Source organism: Lampris incognitus, chromosome 9, assembly GCF_029633865.1.
Source record: "Lampris incognitus isolate fLamInc1 chromosome 9, fLamInc1.hap2, whole genome shotgun sequence".
In the NCBI taxonomy this organism is placed as follows: Eukaryota; Metazoa; Chordata; class Actinopteri; order Lampriformes; family Lampridae; genus Lampris; species Lampris incognitus.
Genome location: NC_079219.1, coordinates 58988787 through 59006321, shown reverse-complemented (window position 1 = coordinate 59006321; position 17535 = coordinate 58988787). Strand labels below are relative to the sequence as shown.

Here is a 17535-nt window from a genome sequence, read left to right as displayed (position 1 = left end):
GTTTGTGTTGTACAGGATTAAGTACATGACGTGTAAGGCGTAACCTTTAACCTTAAGTATTTAGGCATAACCTTTAACCTTAAATATTTAGGCATAACCTTTAACCTTAAGTATTAAGGTATAACCTTTAACCTTAAGTATTTAGGCATAACCTTTAACCTTAAGTATTTAGGCATAACCTTTAACCTTAAGTATTTAGGCATAACCTTTAACGTTAAGTATTAATGTATAACCTTTAACGTTAAGTATTAATGTATAACCTTTAACCTTAAGTATTTAGGCATAACCTTTAATCTTAAGTATTAAGGCATAACCTTTAACCTTAAGTATTAAGGCATAACCTTTAACCTTAAGTATTTAGGCATAACCTTTAACCTTAAGTATTAAGGCATAACCTTTAACCTTAAGTATTTAGGCATTACGTTTAACCTTAAGTATTAAGGCATAACCTTTAACCTTAAGTATTAAGGCATAACCTTTAACCTTAAGTATTTAGGCATAACCTTTAACCTTAAGTATTAAGGCATAACCTTTAACCTTAAGTATTAAGGCATAACCTTTAACCTTAAGTATTAAGGCATAACCTTTAACCTTAAGTATTTAGGCATAACCTTTAACCTTGAGTATTAAGGCATAACCTTTAACCTTAAGTATTTATTTAGGCATAACATTTAGCCTTAAGTATTACGGCATAACCTTTAACCTTAAGTATTTGACAGAAAAAATGAAAACTTACCAGGGTCACGCGGCGGTGTAGCGTCCGATGCGCGCGTCGCTTCTAGCACCGCGAGCTAAAGACGCTAAACCGAGGACGTCGCCCAGCAACTCGGTTTTTAGCTGGACTTCTGTGTTTTCCCTCCCTGCACCACTTCTCTACCGTTCAGTTTCACCATCTCTACAGAACATATAACCCTTCTTCCTCACCGTCTTCAGCTCGGTTGAGACGTGTTCCGTCGCTCTACTGAAGCGCTCGCTCCGCCTTCCCTCGCGCTCTCAAAATGGCAGGACACTTCTTCTTCTTCGCGCCCCCCGGTCTTCTTCGCGCCCCCCGGTTTTCTTCTTCTCTAATTTTACTGGCGGATCGCAAACAACTTTAAGGTGCATACCGCCATCTACAGCATGTCATTTTACCCTCCTTCTTAAATTCTACCCATCAACTTGTGTCACTCAGGAAAGTAAAGAGTGACTTCCTGGTGATCTAATCCCCTCTCCCTCTCCTGCTCTTCCCGGTATTCCCATCAGATCCCACTCCCGTCCCGCCTCCCGGACTTTCTCCTGTGACCCCCCCCCATTATAAACAAGGTGCCATTTAATCCTGTGTGAGCCAGTCTTAGTCTTGTTACTATGACCTCCTCCCTTCTACTCCTTCCTCTATAGCTCTTTGTTACGCCAGATGTTTGTATTTTCTGACACCCCCTCCCTTTCTGGTCTTCCTCCCACCTTTTCTGCCGTATCTCCATCCCGTTCCTCTTAATCCCTGCTTTTCCTTCTCCTTTCCCAGGTGGAGCGGACGCGGTTATTTCTTCTGGCAGTGCCGGTTTTGCTGGTTTACCTGCACACTCGCCCCCTTCCAGCCCCTCGTGCGCTGGTCGGCGAATTTCTTATTTTCACTGCGAAACTAAACATCAGCACACACGCATGCGCCAAGGGTCAAGGGGCGGCGAATTTCTTGCGGTAGCCCCGCCCATGGCCGCTGACGTCAGGTTCCAACTTCTGGTCCAGCAATTTTGTGGTGCCGAGGGCGTCCGGGTGGCGTATTCCGTTGCCTACCAACACGGAGATCGCCGGTTCGAATCCCCGTGTTACCTCCGGCTTGGTCGGGCGTCCTACAGACACAAATGGCCGTGTCTGTGGGTGAGAAGCCGGATGTGGGTACGTGTCCTGGTCGCTGCACTAGCGCCTCCTCTGGTCGGTCGGGGCGCCTGTTCAGGGGGGAGGGGGAACTGGGGGGGGGATAGCGTGATCCTCCCACGCGCTACGTCCCCCTGGTGAAACTCCTCACTGTCAGGTGAAAAGAAGCGGCTGGTGACTCCACATGTATGGGAGGAGGCGTGTGGTGGTCTGCAGCCCTCCCCAGATCAGCAGAGGGGGTGGAGCAGAGACCGGGACGGCTCGGGAGAGTGGGGTAACTGGCCAAGTACTACTGGGGAGAAAAAGGGAGAAAGAAATCCAAAAAACAAACCAAAAAAAAAATGGTGCCGTGCCGGTGCCTGTACTTTGGCACCGGCACCAGTCTTCTTTTCGGTGGAAAAGCGTGGAACCGGTTCTAGATTAGGCCCCGGCACCAGGGTGGTGGAAAGGGGTCTTATGTGGCGCTCTTAATCCTCATTGCGGGGAAAGAGCAGCAGTTGGCGACGCATCTTGAAGTTTCCTAAGTGTTGTCCGGAACACCGGACCGTATTCAAAAGGACGGTCTCTGTCTTGGCAGGAAGGGACAGAACATTCCAGATGAGGCCCTGCAGCCGCTCTCCTGTCCACAACACCACTGACACGACCAACAAAGCGCACCTGTCTGTCGCACTGCGGTATGTCTGCCAGAAATGGCGTTAAAGAGGCATTTTTGGGATTTAGTGACGTCAAACAAGAAGAGAGTACTTACTTCGTATGTACTTTGAGAATATTTCTGTTTAGGCGTTCATTTGGAATGTAGTTCAGCCAGGGGGCGCAATATTCTAGAATTCTGTGGCAGTTGGAAGAATGAAGAAGGATCAGATTGTTATAAAACATTAGAGAGCACCAAAGGATGGAATTTGGATTTGTGAATGCCCACCGCCTACCCAGCTACTGACCTCACCACCTACCCAGCTACTGACCTCACCGCCTACCCAGCATCTGACCTCACTGCCTACCCAGCATCTGACCTCACCACCTACCCAGCTACTGACCTCACTGCACCTCACTGCCTACCCAGCTACTGACCTCACCACCTACCCAGCTACTGACCTCACCACCTACCCAGCTACTGACCTCACTGCCTACCCAGCATCTGACCTCACCACCTACCCAGCCACTGACCTCACCACACCTCACCACCTACCCAGCTACTGACCTCACCACACCTCACCGCCTACCCAGCTACTGACCTCACTGCACCTCACTGCCTACCCAGCTACTGACCTCACCACCTACCCAGCTACTGACCTCACCGCCTACCCAGCTACTGACCTCACCACACCTCACCACCTACCCAGCATCTGACCTCACCACCTACCCAGCCACTGACCTCACCACACCTCACCACCTACCCAGCTACTGACCTCACCACACCTCACCGCCTACCCAGCTACTGACCTCACCACACCTCACTGCCTACCCAGCTACTGACCTCACCACCTACCCAGCCACTGACCTCACCACACCTCACCACCTACCCAGCTACTGACCTCACCACACCTCACCACCTACCCAGCTACTGACCTCACCACACCTCACCACCTACCCAGCTACTGACCTCACCGCCTACCCAGCCACTGACCTCCCCACACCTCACCGCCTACCCAGCTACTGACCTCACCACACCTCACCGCCTACCCAGCTACTGACCTCACCACACCTCACCGCCTACCCAGCTACTGACCTCACCGCCTACCCAGCCACTGACCTCACCACCTACCCAGCTACTGACCTCACCACATCTCACTGCCTACCCAGCCACTGACCTCACCGCCTACCCAGCTACTGACCTCACCACACCTCACTGCCTACCCAGCTACTGACCTCACCACCTACCCAGCTACTGACCTCACCGCCTACCCAGCTACTGACCTCACCACACCTCACCACCTACCCAGCATCTGACCTCACCACCTACCCAGCCACTGACCTCACCACACCTCACCACCTACCCAGCTACTGACCTCACCACACCTCACCGCCTACCCAGCTACTGACCTCACCACACCTCACTGCCTACCCAGCTACTGACCTCACCACCTACCCAGCCACTGACCTCACCACACCTCACCACCTACCCAGCTACTGACCTCACCACACCTCACCGCCTACCCAGCTACTGACCTCACCGCCTACCCAGCCACTGACCTCACCACACCTCACCGCCTACCCAGCTACTGACCTCACCACACCTCACCGCCTACCCAGCTACTGACCTCACCACACCTCACCGCCTACCCAGCTACTGACCTCACCGCCTACCCAGCCACTGACCTCACCACCTACCCAGCTACTGACCTCACCACATCTCACTGCCTACCCAGCCACTGACCTCACCGCCTACCCAGCTACTGACCTCACCACACCTCACTGCCTACCCAGCTACTGACCTCACCGCCTACCCAGCTACTGACCTCACCGCCTACCCAGCTACTGACCTCACCACACCTCACTGCCTACCCAGCTACTGACCTCACCGCCTACCCAGCTACTGACCTCACTGCCTACCCAGCTACTGACCTCACCACACCTCACTGCCTACCCAGCTACTGACCTCACCGCCTACCCAGCTACTGACCTCACTGCCTACCCAGCTACTGACCTCACCACCTACCCAGCTACTGACCTCACCACCTACCCAGCTACTGACCTCACCACCTACCCAGCTACTGACCTCACCGCCTACCCAGCCACTGACCTCACCGCCTACCCAGCTACTGACCTCACCACCTACCCAGCTACTGACCTCACCACACCTCACTGTCTACCCAGCCACTGACCTCACCACACCTCACCGCCTATCCAGCTACTGACCTCACCACACCTCACCGCCTACCCAGCCACTGACCTCACCACACCTCACCGCCTACCCAGCCACTGACCTCACCACACCTCACCGCCTATCCAGCTACTGACCTCACCACCTACCCAGCCACTGACCTCACCACACCTCACCACCTACCCAGCTACTGACCTCACCACACCTCACTGTCTACCCAGCCACTGACCTCACCACACCTCACTGCCTACCCAGCCACTGACCTCACCACACCTCACTGCCTACCCAGCTACTGACCTCACCACACCTCACTGTCTACCCAGCCACTGACCTCACCACACCTCACTGCCTACCCAGCCACTGACCTCACCACACCTCACTGTTTACCCAGCCACTGACCTCACCACACCTCACTGCCTACCCAGCTACTGACCTCACCACACCTCACTGTCTACCCAGCCACTGACCTCACCACACCTCACTGCCTACCCAGCCACTGACCTCACCACCTACCCAGCTACTGACCTCACCACACCTCACTGTCTACCCAGCCACTGACCTCACCACACCTCACCGCCTATCCAGCTACTGACCTCACCACCTACCCAGCTACTGACCTCACCACACCTCACTGCCTACCCAGCCACTGACCTCACCACACCTCACTGCCTACCCAGCTACTGACCTCACCACACCTCACCGCCTACCCAGCCACTGACCTCACCACACTTCACTGGTCATAACAGCAAAAAAAAATTAGGCTGCTAGACCTGGTCATATGCAAGATTAGCCGCGGACAGACACACAAGCACACACGATCAAATGCAATGCTAGTGATAATCATGTCAAAGATGGCTTCCCCTCTGCTGTTTTTCTGAACCACCTGGCAGATGTCGTGGACCCTGAGATGGTTGAAGTCTCCAAGAATTCCAAGCCCAATGTCTGGGTGCTTAGAATGAAGAAGGTCGGATGATACTATTAGATGTTCAACGAGTTCGTCCTGATGTGGTGATTGGGGCGGTAAACATACCACTCACACAGCAATAGCAGCTTTGTGCTGTGGGGGTCTCAGAAGTCTCACTCTCACCCACAAACACATGGTCAGGAACACTGATACAGGTGCAGAAAGGGCGGTCTTATCCAGAAAAGGCCAGTGTGGGTGAAGGTTTTTGTTCCAACCAAGCATTTGCACACCTGTGTCTCCTAATCAAGTTCCTCAGCAAAGACTCTGCTAGTTGATGAGTGGGATCAGGGGTGTAAGTGCTTGGTTGGAGCACCCACACCGGCCCTTTCTGGATAAGATTGCCCACCCCTGGGTTAGGGGATATGATGGAACCCAGTCTCTGGTGTACAGGGCGGCACCTCCACCACATGGTGTAGCTATCAACACCCAGTAATTCTTCAGGCATGTGGGGAGTAAACAGTCTACGTGTTTGTTTGTTTTTTAATCAAGCTAGCCTGGACCTCGGAACTCATCAGTCTTGTTTACAAGAGATCTGGGGTTGAACATGAAGGAAGCTGATAGCATAGCATGGTTGGATGGTCTATTGTTCCCTACCTTGACTTTGATTAAGTTTGATTGTGATTTGTTCCCAGGGGTCCTACGTCCAAAAAGTTGGGGGTCTAGTGAGGTCGAAACTTCCGCTAACAACGGTCCCAATCTTGTGCAAAACGTTCTTACCCCCCCCTCCCCATCCTTTTTTCGGGGGTTGATATGTGTGCCACCCCCTCTTTGCTTAGGAGCTTTCTCAGCCCGGGGCTTACTGGAGGAGCCTCGAGGAATTCCATGGAGTACTTTGTGACAGGTGCAATTTCTACCATTACTTCACAAAGGATAGGAAACTTGTCAGCGATTCAGCCAAAGAAAACTGTTCCAGACCGGGTCACTGCGACCATATCAGGCAGATGGCAACGGCGAAAAGAAATATTTATTGGATTGTAAATCCCCTTCTCCCTGCACAGATGCACGAGGCAACCATCTTGGGCGCCACACCAAGATCGCTGCATACCAGCATGCGCTAGCAGATGGCTGGGGCCGGCCAGGTCAGGATATTTCCGTTGATGTCACCGAAGTTGCCAGTCACAAAGAAAGGACACGTAGTCGAGTTGGAATTTCAAATCCCTTCTCCTCTTGTTGACCTATTTGGCAAACACCACCCATCTGCTACCTAATTTGCACATTTACAAGTTTGACTGGACTCAAGTCTGACACAGGGGACCACGCATATAGCCTATCGGGATCAGAGCATAGCCAAGAGATTATAACAGACCTTGGGGCGACCTGTATGTGAGCAGGTTGACCCGTCGTTTAGCTCTGTGAAGGATCAAATAAACAAACCAGGACACGTTAAAGCACCGGTCTCCTGTGTGCAGACAGATGTTGCACGGCGAGACCTGATCTGTGATTGCGTATCTCAGAGAGAGGTCCGGGCCTCCTCCCAGGAAAAAAAGGAAACAAAAGACAGCAGTCTGTGAATAGGTCTGTTATTTTCTTTTTTTTTATAAACTTCGTGCAATACAGTGTTTGAGTTTATCACACATTTCGATAAACCATGATCATTTGTCTAGATATATCTATTTTCAACTACATACTATTCATATTGCCCACATAAATGCTATCTGTGCGCAGGTTTGTCACATTATTCTTTTTCTCAAACGAAACCAAACAATGGAAACGTACCCCAACCTGGAAGCGTCTGGTTGATTTGTTGTTTTCTTTCTCCCCCCCGTTCGCTAATTGCAGGGTGGCTCTGCAGTCACACACGACAGTTGAGGAGCCGGGGCGGGTGGGTGGATGGACGGGCGTGGGGGAGGGCGATTGGATGGGGGGGGGGGGTTGGTGGTGTTTACGTGTGCATACATTCTCATCAACAGAAAAGGTGAAAGTTCAAATTCAAAATCCGGGGGGGGTCACAGAGGGAAGCACAGTGAAAGAATCTCTGGGGGACGTCGAGCGGGGTGAACTCCGCCGTGATTCGCTTACTGGTCGTGTGACATTGTGGGGGGGGGGGCAACGCCATGAGCGAATAAGAGCCTGAATAAGGGGGGGGGGGTGGAGGGTTGACGTAGGAAGCGGGGCAGGGTGAGATGAGGAACCCCACCTCCTCACCCCACCCCATAAGAGTCTGAGCTAGGGCGTCCCGTACCAGTACACAGGAACAAAAACACACTTTACCCAAACCCTCCCCACCCCAAATTCATACAGTGGTCCCAAATAAAGTATCTATATAGACCTCGCAAGAAATTACAATGTACATGGACCGCTTCCACAGGTCTCTCTATGATTATTTTTTTAAACACCCCCCCCCACACACACACACACACACATACGTAAATTCTTCTTTTTTTTGCCAGTGGCATTGAAAAGGATGAACAGAGGATGACCCGGGATGACCCACCAAGGTTGGACGACCGGTCGTCCAACCTTGGTGGGTCATTCGGAGTCGTCCTCTGTGTGCAGTTTGCATGTTCTCCCCGTGTCCTCGTGGGTTTCCTCCGGGTGCTCTGGTTTCCCCCCCACAGTCCAAAGACATGTAGGTCAGGTGACTCGGCCGTACTAATTTGTCTCTAGGTGTGACTGTGTGGGCCCCGTGACGGCCTGGCGGCCTGTCCAGGGTGTCTCCCCGCCCGCCGCCCGCCACCCAACGACTGCTGGGATAGGCTCCAGCATCCCCGCCACCCTCGGTATGATAAGCGGCTCGGCTCATGGATGGATGGGTGGAGAGTTGCATGTCAGTGTGAAGAAGCCGCTTTGGGACGTTCCATAGAAAACATGAGGAAGTTCGTCATTCTTCTGCTCAGGCAACAAACAACCTTTACCTGAATCTGTACAAATGTTTTTTTTTTGTGTGTGTGTCTCTTTTCTCTGCTGCCTCGAGACGGAGGCTTCCGTTAATGCCCGAGAACAAACATCTTCAACACGACTACGGCTACTAGCACTACTGTTAACACGGAGTAAAATGGAAATCAGACTAACAGATAGAAAAACTCAAGACTCCTCGTCACACTGGAGCTGGTCAGTTGTCTCAGTCACTCGCGTCATGGTCGCAGCCCGTTGTGTAACGACGCTGGAAGACAACGTACAGTATTCACATCTGACTCCATGTTGGAGACGCTCACGAGACTAAACCGAAACCAACGGATCTCTGTGAGAAATAATAAGAATAATCATAATAAGAACAATAATAATAATAACGATACGCTCTCTCATTCTCGCACAGTCATGCTCGACACGTTGACACAGTAACACAGCCCCCCAACAGCCCCCCGACAGCCGACCGACAGCCCACCGACAGCCCCCCAACAGCCCCCCGGCGGCTTTGCATGGAAGAAATTCACAGTAAAAGTCGTCGAGAAAAACCAAAAAAGTGGAAAATAATGAAAAAAAACAAATTTGAGTTTTCATTCCAAACTATAGAGTTGCAGACAGAGCGAGCTCGTAATAACGCTAAGAATAATCACAACAACAATTCACACGGAAGGTTACCTTGTTAAGTCAGCAGGAAGTATTGCACAGGAAAGAAAAGTACGTGGAACGTTATTTTTCTTTTCTTTTTTTTGTTGTTTTTGTTTTTTTCATAACAGCCCGAGGTTAATTGCGTTTGATCATTAACAAAATAAATCATTTCTAGCGCATTAAAATATCAAAATAGTTTCATTGTGAAAGTTCATTGTTGTTGTTATTATCACTCTGTTATTACTCATCTTCCTTTTTTTTCAAGTTCTCAGTGAAATCGAGTCGACTACTTAGTAACGGTGAACGTGAAGGAGAGACACGGCATCCCCCTTCTCTCCGCCCTCCTTCCCCCTCTCCCCCTCTGTCCTTCCTTCTCTCGCTCACGCCGCCCCGCCTCTCCCGTGCCCCCTCGCCGCCCTCGCTCCTCCGCTCTCGCTCCTCTCTACACGGGCGTCGTCTTCCTGTTGAGCGTGTTAGAGTTGCTCTCCCTGTCTCCCTTCAGCCTGTCCAGAGTGCCCATCCCTCGCTCCCTCTCCACCGTGGACGAGGAGAAAGGCGGCTGGCCGGAGCCCACCGAGTTGGGCATGGGCGCGTTGGAGTTGGAGGAGTTGGAGGGGTTGTGGGACTTGAGCGAGGGCAGCGTGCCGCTCAACATCACTCCCCCGCCCCCCCCTCCTCCTCCGCCGCCGCCTCCGCCGTCCTTGGGGAAGCAGTTGTGGAGCTGGTAGAGCGTGGCGCGGTCCACCGTGCCGTACATGGGCGGCAAGCCCGCCAGCTTGGGGTCGCGGGACAGCGTGTAGAGGGAGATGTCGCCTCCGGCCAGGGCAGTGTGCGAGCGGGAGTGGGGGTTGGGCAGCGTGGACACCGAGATCGGGCCCTGGGAGAGCAGCGCCGAGGGGGGGAGGCCGAAGTTTTTGCCCCCCCCCACCGGCGAGGGGTCTCGGGAGCGCGAGGGGTCGGTGGAGCGCGACGAGGAGCGTGAGCGGCGGCGGAAGCGGTAGCTGGGCAGGCGGAGCATGGCGTGCGTGGTGCTCTTGAAGATGTCGGTGCGCGAGCGGCAGCGCAGCTCCTTGTTCTTCTCGATGTAGATGTTGACGGCGAGGACCCCCACCATCTCCGCCATGATGAAGGACAGGCCTCCGAAGTAAAAGGACCAGCCGTAGGAGTACTGCCACTTCTTATCCTCGTCCTTCTTGGGAGAGATGTCTCCCAGGGCCGCCGAGATGTACACGATCACGCCGATGATGTTACTCAGACCTGCAGAGAGAGAGAGACAGCACAGATACACGGCGTCTGTAGCCGCTTACAGACACCACAGCAGGGTCACCCGGGGTACCAGGAACAACACTGGGCCAACCGTCGTAACTGTTTATAGTACATTCAAAACATGACAGGCAGACCAGAAAGGTGGATCACTTTGAGACACACCAAAGGCAGAAAGTATAAACACCACGAGGGAACCACAGAAAACAACACACGCACAAGCTATCTGCACTCACAATGACGTGCAACTGCCCCGCACCACATGTGTACTGTGGTGTACAGTATGTGCATGCCTGCATGTGCATGCCTGCATGTTTGCAGGCATGCACATGCAGGCGTGCACATACTGTACACCACATGTGTACTGTGGTGTTCAGTATGTGCACGCCTGCATGTTTGCATGGGCGCACAGGGGCGTAGCAAAAGAATTCCGGGCCCTGTACATACGCAGTCTCTGTGGGGCCCCTTTCCTCTCTTGTCTCTCACGCATCACTTGTGTGAGTTGTAGCACAGTGCGTATTATTTACCATCACAGTGCATTAACCTCACTTAACCTAACTCAGCTATCTTGCAGTGCCTGCAGAAATGTGTAGCATCCCTTCAAACTCTGATCACGTCAGGGTACTGATGCTGTGTATTCCACAGCAAACGCCCACTGACGGGACCTCCTGCGTGCAAAGTCATCGATTGGATCTTTAAAGTCCACCGTTTGGCTGATCGGCTGTCGGTTGCGAGTAGAGCCGGGCTGTCCAGCCTCTCCTGGGGACGCCGCTGATCTGAGGTAGCTTTTAACTAGTTTTAGCTTGCTGAGAGCCCGCTCACCCCCAGCAACGTGTGTTGTCGTCAGTGCCTGGCATGTTGTCTTTATCTGCTCGTCAGTCATCTCTGTCAGCTTCAGAACAGCTGCAGATGTTTCACATGTGGTTGCTGCGGTGTGGAACCTTACAGGGGTTAGCTTGCCACCTTTCTTTTAAAAGCTCCTAGCTCACCTCTCTTTTGGAAGAAATGACTCAACAGTTGTTTTCCCTCATTTTGCCTTCTCTCTCTTTCCTTTTCTTTTCTGGAAGCCAGATTTTGCTTTCTTTGGGAGAGACGTGACTCTGGGCTCGTGCTCGTGCCAGCAGCCACTCGCGACAGGACTAGATGAGCTGCACTGAGAGATGCTCGTGAGGGGCGGGCAAAACCATTTTGCACCTTTTGTAAGGGGTGAGAGGGGTCTCAGAGAGGGGTGAGAGGGGGCCTCAGAGAGGGGTGAGAGGGGTCTCAGAGAGGGGTGAGAGGGGCCTCAGAGAGGGGTGAGGGGGGTCTCAGAGAGGGGTGAGAGGGGGCCTCAGAGAGGGGTGAGGGGGGCCTCAGAGAGGGCTGAGAGGGGCCTCAGAGAGGGGTGAGGGGGGTCTCAGAGAGGGGTGAGAGGGGTCTCAGAGAGGGGTGAAAGGGGCCTCAGAGAGGGGTGAGAGGGGTCTCAGAGAGGGGTGAGAGGGGCGTCAGAGAGGGGTGAGGGGGGCCTCAGAGAGGGGTGAGAGGGGTCTCAGAGAGGGGTGAGAGGGGCCTCAGAGAGAGGTGAGAGGGGTCTCAGAGAGGGGTGAGAGGGGCCTCAGAGAGGGGTGAGAGGGGTCTCAGAGAGGGGTGAGAGGGGTCTCAGAGAGGGGTGAGAGGGGCCTCAGAGAGGGGTGAGGGGGGCCTCAGAGAGAGGTGAGAGGGGCCTCAGAGAGGGGTCTCAGAGAGGGGTGAGAGGGGTCTCAGAGAGGGGTGAGAGGAGGCCTCAGAGAGGGGTGAGAGGGGCCTCAGAGAGGGGTGAGAGAGGCCTCAGAGAGGGGTGAGAGAGGCCTCAGAGAGGGGTGAGAGGGGTCTCAGAGAGGGGTGAGAGGGGTCTCAGAGAGGGGTGAGAGAGGCCTCAGAGAGGGGTGAGAGAGGCCTCAGAGAGGGGTGAGGGGGGTCTCAGAGAGGGGTGAGAGGAGCCTCAGAGAGGGGTGAGAGGGGCCTCAGGGAGCCTCCAGTATTTTCTTTAAGTCCCTCAGCCGATGTATTGAGCCAATTTTAAGTGAAGTTATGACACTAATTAGTTAGAAATAAAAATGTGCAAACCAAAACAAACTTTTAATTCCAGGCTTCCTGAGGCCCCCCCCCCTTCTGGGCCCTGGTAGGCCCCCCCCCCACTACTCTGCTGCTGTGGGCACACACAAAAACAGATGGGCATGCACACACAAATTGTGGCGGCTCCTAATCTCACACAAAACATGTGACTTGGTGTCAGGTAGAAAGTACAGGCTACCTGAGTGTAAATCGAATAAAAATACAAGTTTTCCTTGGTGCCACCGTCAATACTGAAGAAGGCGGGGCAATACGGGTGAACTATAGCCGTTTATTTATCCTGGCCTATTTTGAAATGTTATGTTTTAACTGTATCTCAGATCCAGGTTATTCATGCAAAACATTTTTTTTTAATTAATACCTATCTTTTTTGGGGGGATTTTTTCCCCCATTTTTCTCCCCAATTGTACCCAGCCAATTACCCGACTCTTCTGAGCCGTCCCGGTCTCTGCTCCACCTCCCCCTGCCCCTGCCGATCCAGAGGAGGGCTGCAGACTACCACATGCCTCCTCCCATACATGTGGAGTCACCAGCCGACCGAGCCGGAGGTAACACGGGGATTTGAACTGGCGATCCCTGTGTTGGTAGGCAACGGAATAGACCGCCACGCCACCCGGACGCCGGCATATTAATACTGTGTTGTCTGGCTGCAGGAGTGTTGTGGTGGTGTTTGGGGTTGATTGCAATCAGGCAAGCTGCATTTTATATAGCGCTCTTCTAGCTGCAACAGCCACTCAAAGCGCTTTACAATTAATTTATTCATTAAGATAATAGTTTACCCACCTATTTATTTACACATAAATCACTGATAGTAGACATCGGATTTTTCTACATACATTTCATTAATCTGTCTGCCACAAAACGTATGGGATGTAGCGGACCATATGGGCCCAATTCCCCATAATCGGTTGATGTTGTGTGTTAGGTGGACACGGGCCCTTTAAGAACGTGTTTCCGGGTCGACAGCCTTTAGAACGGTGCCTGTACCATGGATGTATTATAGTACAACTATATCATACGATATATTATACTATATTATATACTATATTATATACATCCCTGGCCTGTATGTATTATAGTAGAACGATACTGTACTGTATTATAGACTATATTATGTAGAAGTATAATACATCCATGGCCTGTACTATATTGTATACTATATTATGTAGAAGTATAATACATCCATGGCCTATACTATATTATGTAGAAGTATAATACATCCATGGCCTATACTATATTATGTAGAAGTATAATACATCCATGGCCTATACTATATTGCATACTATATTATGTAGAAGTATAATACATCCATGGCCTATACTATATTATGTATAAGTATAATACATCCATGGCCTATACTATATTATGTAGAAGTATAATACATCCATGGCCTATACTATATTGTATACTATATTATGTAGAAGTATAATACATCCATGGCCTATACTATATTATGTAGAAGTATAATACATCCATGGCCTATACTATATTATGTAGAAGTATAATACATCCATGGCCTATACTATATTATGTAGAAGTATAATACATCCATGGCCTATACTATATTGCATACTTTATCATGTAGACGTATAGTACATCCATGGCCTATACTATATTGCATACTATATTCTGTAGAAGTATAATACATCCATGGCCTGTAGAGTTGCCGTAGCCCGTGCGGAGGTCACAGTACTACACCAGACACGGTGTTGTCCTCTCTTGTCTCTCGTTGTCTGGCCATAAAACGTTTGCCTGTAAGTATTTTTACGTCCAGTTCTCTGGTAAATCTTTACAGAGACACGCTTCATGAAAATCAGTAACAATAAGAGAAAGTCTGTTCTGTGGCTAATCCGTACCCATATGCTAACCGTTAGCATGTCAATGGGAACTGCAGCGTAAGTTGGCCCGAACATGCCGCTAGCGCGGCAGTGGACGTTGCAAGGTAAGTTAACCTGAAGCCAAACGCATCGGTTTGTAGGCAGCTGTTTCATCTTTACGTGGTTCTGTGTACGAACAGTGGACGTGTTAGTCTGTGTCGAGTCTTACGTGGAACTGACGTGTATTCTATCTGTATGTTTACTTTTACAGCTTTTCTCGAGTAAAGGCTCTAAAGGGAACTCCTGAGTCCGAGTCTTTCTTGGGAACCTGTTACACGTCTGCCGAGCTCGCAGGCCGGGCACTACGAGTCAGCAGGGGCAGAACAAATCCCCAACTATCAGAATTGTGCAGCGGCAGCATGGACGTAACAAAATACAGTGTGTGCATGAACGGAAACAGCGACCTTGCCGTCGAAGCCAAATTTTGATACGAAGTCCGATTAAATGACCTTAACCTTAACCGTGTGCACGTGTGTCTGCGGCGTGCACGTGCACACCGTCATGTAGGAACACAACACTCACCTGCCGCCACAAAGAGAATGCCTGCCCCCAGGATGATGTTCCTTTTGCTCTTGTAGAAACGACTGGCCGCAATGCACACCCCTCCCATCAGCAGGAGGATGGCGCTGAGGATGGGGAAGATGTTGGAAGCCCGGACCACCCCTTCAGACAGGAGAAGAGGACAAACATAAGGTCACGGCACGCTCTACGCTGGAACACCGGAGGGGTGTCGCTCGCCACACAGGGCGAGCCAGTGAACGGCGTGGGGACCTCAGACGATCAGGGGAGGGCAGCGATTCTCATGAAACTGTCTCAGTTGCCCCGGTACGGTGAACCCCCACCCTGAGGCTCCAGACAGGCGGACATACTATTTACCCCCAGTTCTGGGAAACACATGGAGGACGCAGCAAAGCGTTGGATGCAGAGGAAATTCCACTCATGCACCACACCAGCAGATTCCTAGTCAACACCGCTCCTCAACTGGGGCGGGGAACTAGCTAAGGAAATCAGCTGGTGGAGTAACATGGTTGGAGCAAATACATTTACTTTCTGGACCTGGTTTTTACAACTCTGTCCCTCAGTACCCAGTGCCTTCAGGAGACCTGCCAACCAGGCACACACACACACACTCACACACACACACGCAAAAGACATGCAACAGACACACACACACACACACACAACAGACATGCAACAGACAGACAGACACACACACACACACACACACACACACACACACACACACACACACACACACACACACACATGCAACAGACAGACAGACAGACACACACACACACACACACACACAAACACACACACACGCAACAGACAGACACACACACACACACACACACACAACAGACATGCAACAGACACACACACACACACACACACACAAGCACAACAGACACACATGCAACAGACAGACAGACACACACACACACACACACACACACACACACAACAGACATGCAAGAAACACACACACACACACAAGCACAACAGACACACATGCAACAGACACATACACACCACAGGCACAACAGACACACACAAGTAAAAAGCCCACAGACCCACATACACAATCACATTCACACACAAACACACACAACAGACATGCAACAGACACACATATACACATGCCACACACAAACATACACACAAGTAAAAAGCCCACAGACCCACACACACAATCATATTCTTATACACACACACACACACACACACACACCACTCTCTCATCTAGGACATCTCCGCCACGGGAGGGAAATGCCACCTAAATGCCAGCAAAATGCCCCAGCAACGTGGTAAACAACACAAGCTCTGCTACGTATGTACAGGCACATGTGTAGCATACCACACAACAGACACAACGCACAACAGACACACATCACTGCTGGGCAGCGAGTATGAACTAGGGCAGCCCATCTCCCCTGACTCCCCCCCCCCCACACACACACACGTTTAATTCACACACCGTCAGCCTCCTGAGCACCAGGAACAAGGACTTAAGAGGCCCAGGCCTGAGAAAGCCATGAGAAGCAGTACAGCAACTTATTTCTGACCCCCCATTTCTGACCCCCCCCACCCCACCCCCCCACCCCCCACCGTACTTCCTGTACCTCCTTCTCTCTCGCCGCCCCAACTCCTTCGTTCCGGCGGTGACTTACGTAGAACGTATTCGGCCCCGTCGTGGTCGAAGTCTGCGTCCTCTGGGAAGTGGTTGATCTGCGAGCACACTCCTCTCTTCACCCCTGAGACACGGAGGACACACAAGTTACACCGCGGAAGACGGGAAGACACACATTCACACGCCGCAGAGGCCAAGGGCGGGGCAGCGTGTGCACCGCTCCACGAGGGGGGGGGGGGGTTCTGACTGACGGCTCACCGCCGTCACTTCTGTGCCACACACAGTCGCCTCGTCAGTACCGCTTCACTAGTATTGGACACATGTAAAAACAATCACCCCCTCCCCCCTTTCTCCCCCAGGTTGTAGTCGGCCAACTACCCCACTCTTCTGAGCCGCCCCGGTCTCTGCTGCTCCGCCCCCTCTGCTGATCCAGGAGGGCTGCAGACTACCACACGCCTCCTCCCATACACGTGGAGTCACCAGCCGCTTCCTTTCACCTGACAGTGAGGAGTTTCACCGGGGGGGTGTAGCTCGTGGGAGGATCACGCTATTCCCCCCCAGTTCCCCCTCCCCCTGAACAGGCACCCCGACCCACCAGAGGAGGCGCTAGTGCAGCGACCAGGACACGTACCCACATCGGGGCTTCCCACCAACAGACACCGCCAATTGTGTCTGTAGGGACGCCCGACCAAGCCGGAGGCAACACGGGGATTCGAACCGGCGATCCCCGTGTTGGTAGGCAGCGGAATAGACCGCCACGCCACCCGGACGCCCCCAAAAACAATCCGTTCTATCACAAAAATGAACACAAACAAGACAAACGATGAGTACTGGGGCTGATGGGGGAACACAAGTTAGTAACATGCACGCACACACACACACACACCCACACACACACACCCACCCACACACACACACACACACACACACACACACACACACACACACACACACACACACACACGGCTATACATGCACATAACACACATGTGGATGCAGACACACAGCTTGCAGGTGGGTAACTACCCGCCAGGGTCTCGCA

At 52.0% G+C, this 17535-nt stretch overlaps 1 protein-coding gene across 2 annotated transcripts in view; it reads right to left on the bottom strand.

Moving 5' to 3' along the window:
* Positions 1-9569: 9569 nt before the first annotated feature.
* The window catches only part of cacng8b (calcium channel, voltage-dependent, gamma subunit 8b), a 28434-nt gene continuing 20468 nt past the window's right edge, over positions 9570-17535 (bottom strand). Inside the window, exons 2-6 of one of the 2 annotated variants that reach the window (XM_056286311.1) lie at positions 16534-16617; positions 14882-15022; positions 10019-10385; positions 9825-9940; positions 9571-9620 (exon numbers count right to left, since the gene is read on the bottom strand). In XM_056286311.1, the coding sequence (XP_056142286.1) occupies positions 9571-9620; positions 9825-9940; positions 10019-10385; positions 14882-15022; positions 16534-16617 (758 nt within the window). Of the gene's footprint in view, positions 10386-14881; positions 15023-16533; positions 16618-17535 lie in introns of both variants that reach the window. The other variant, XM_056286313.1, reaches the window with a different exon arrangement.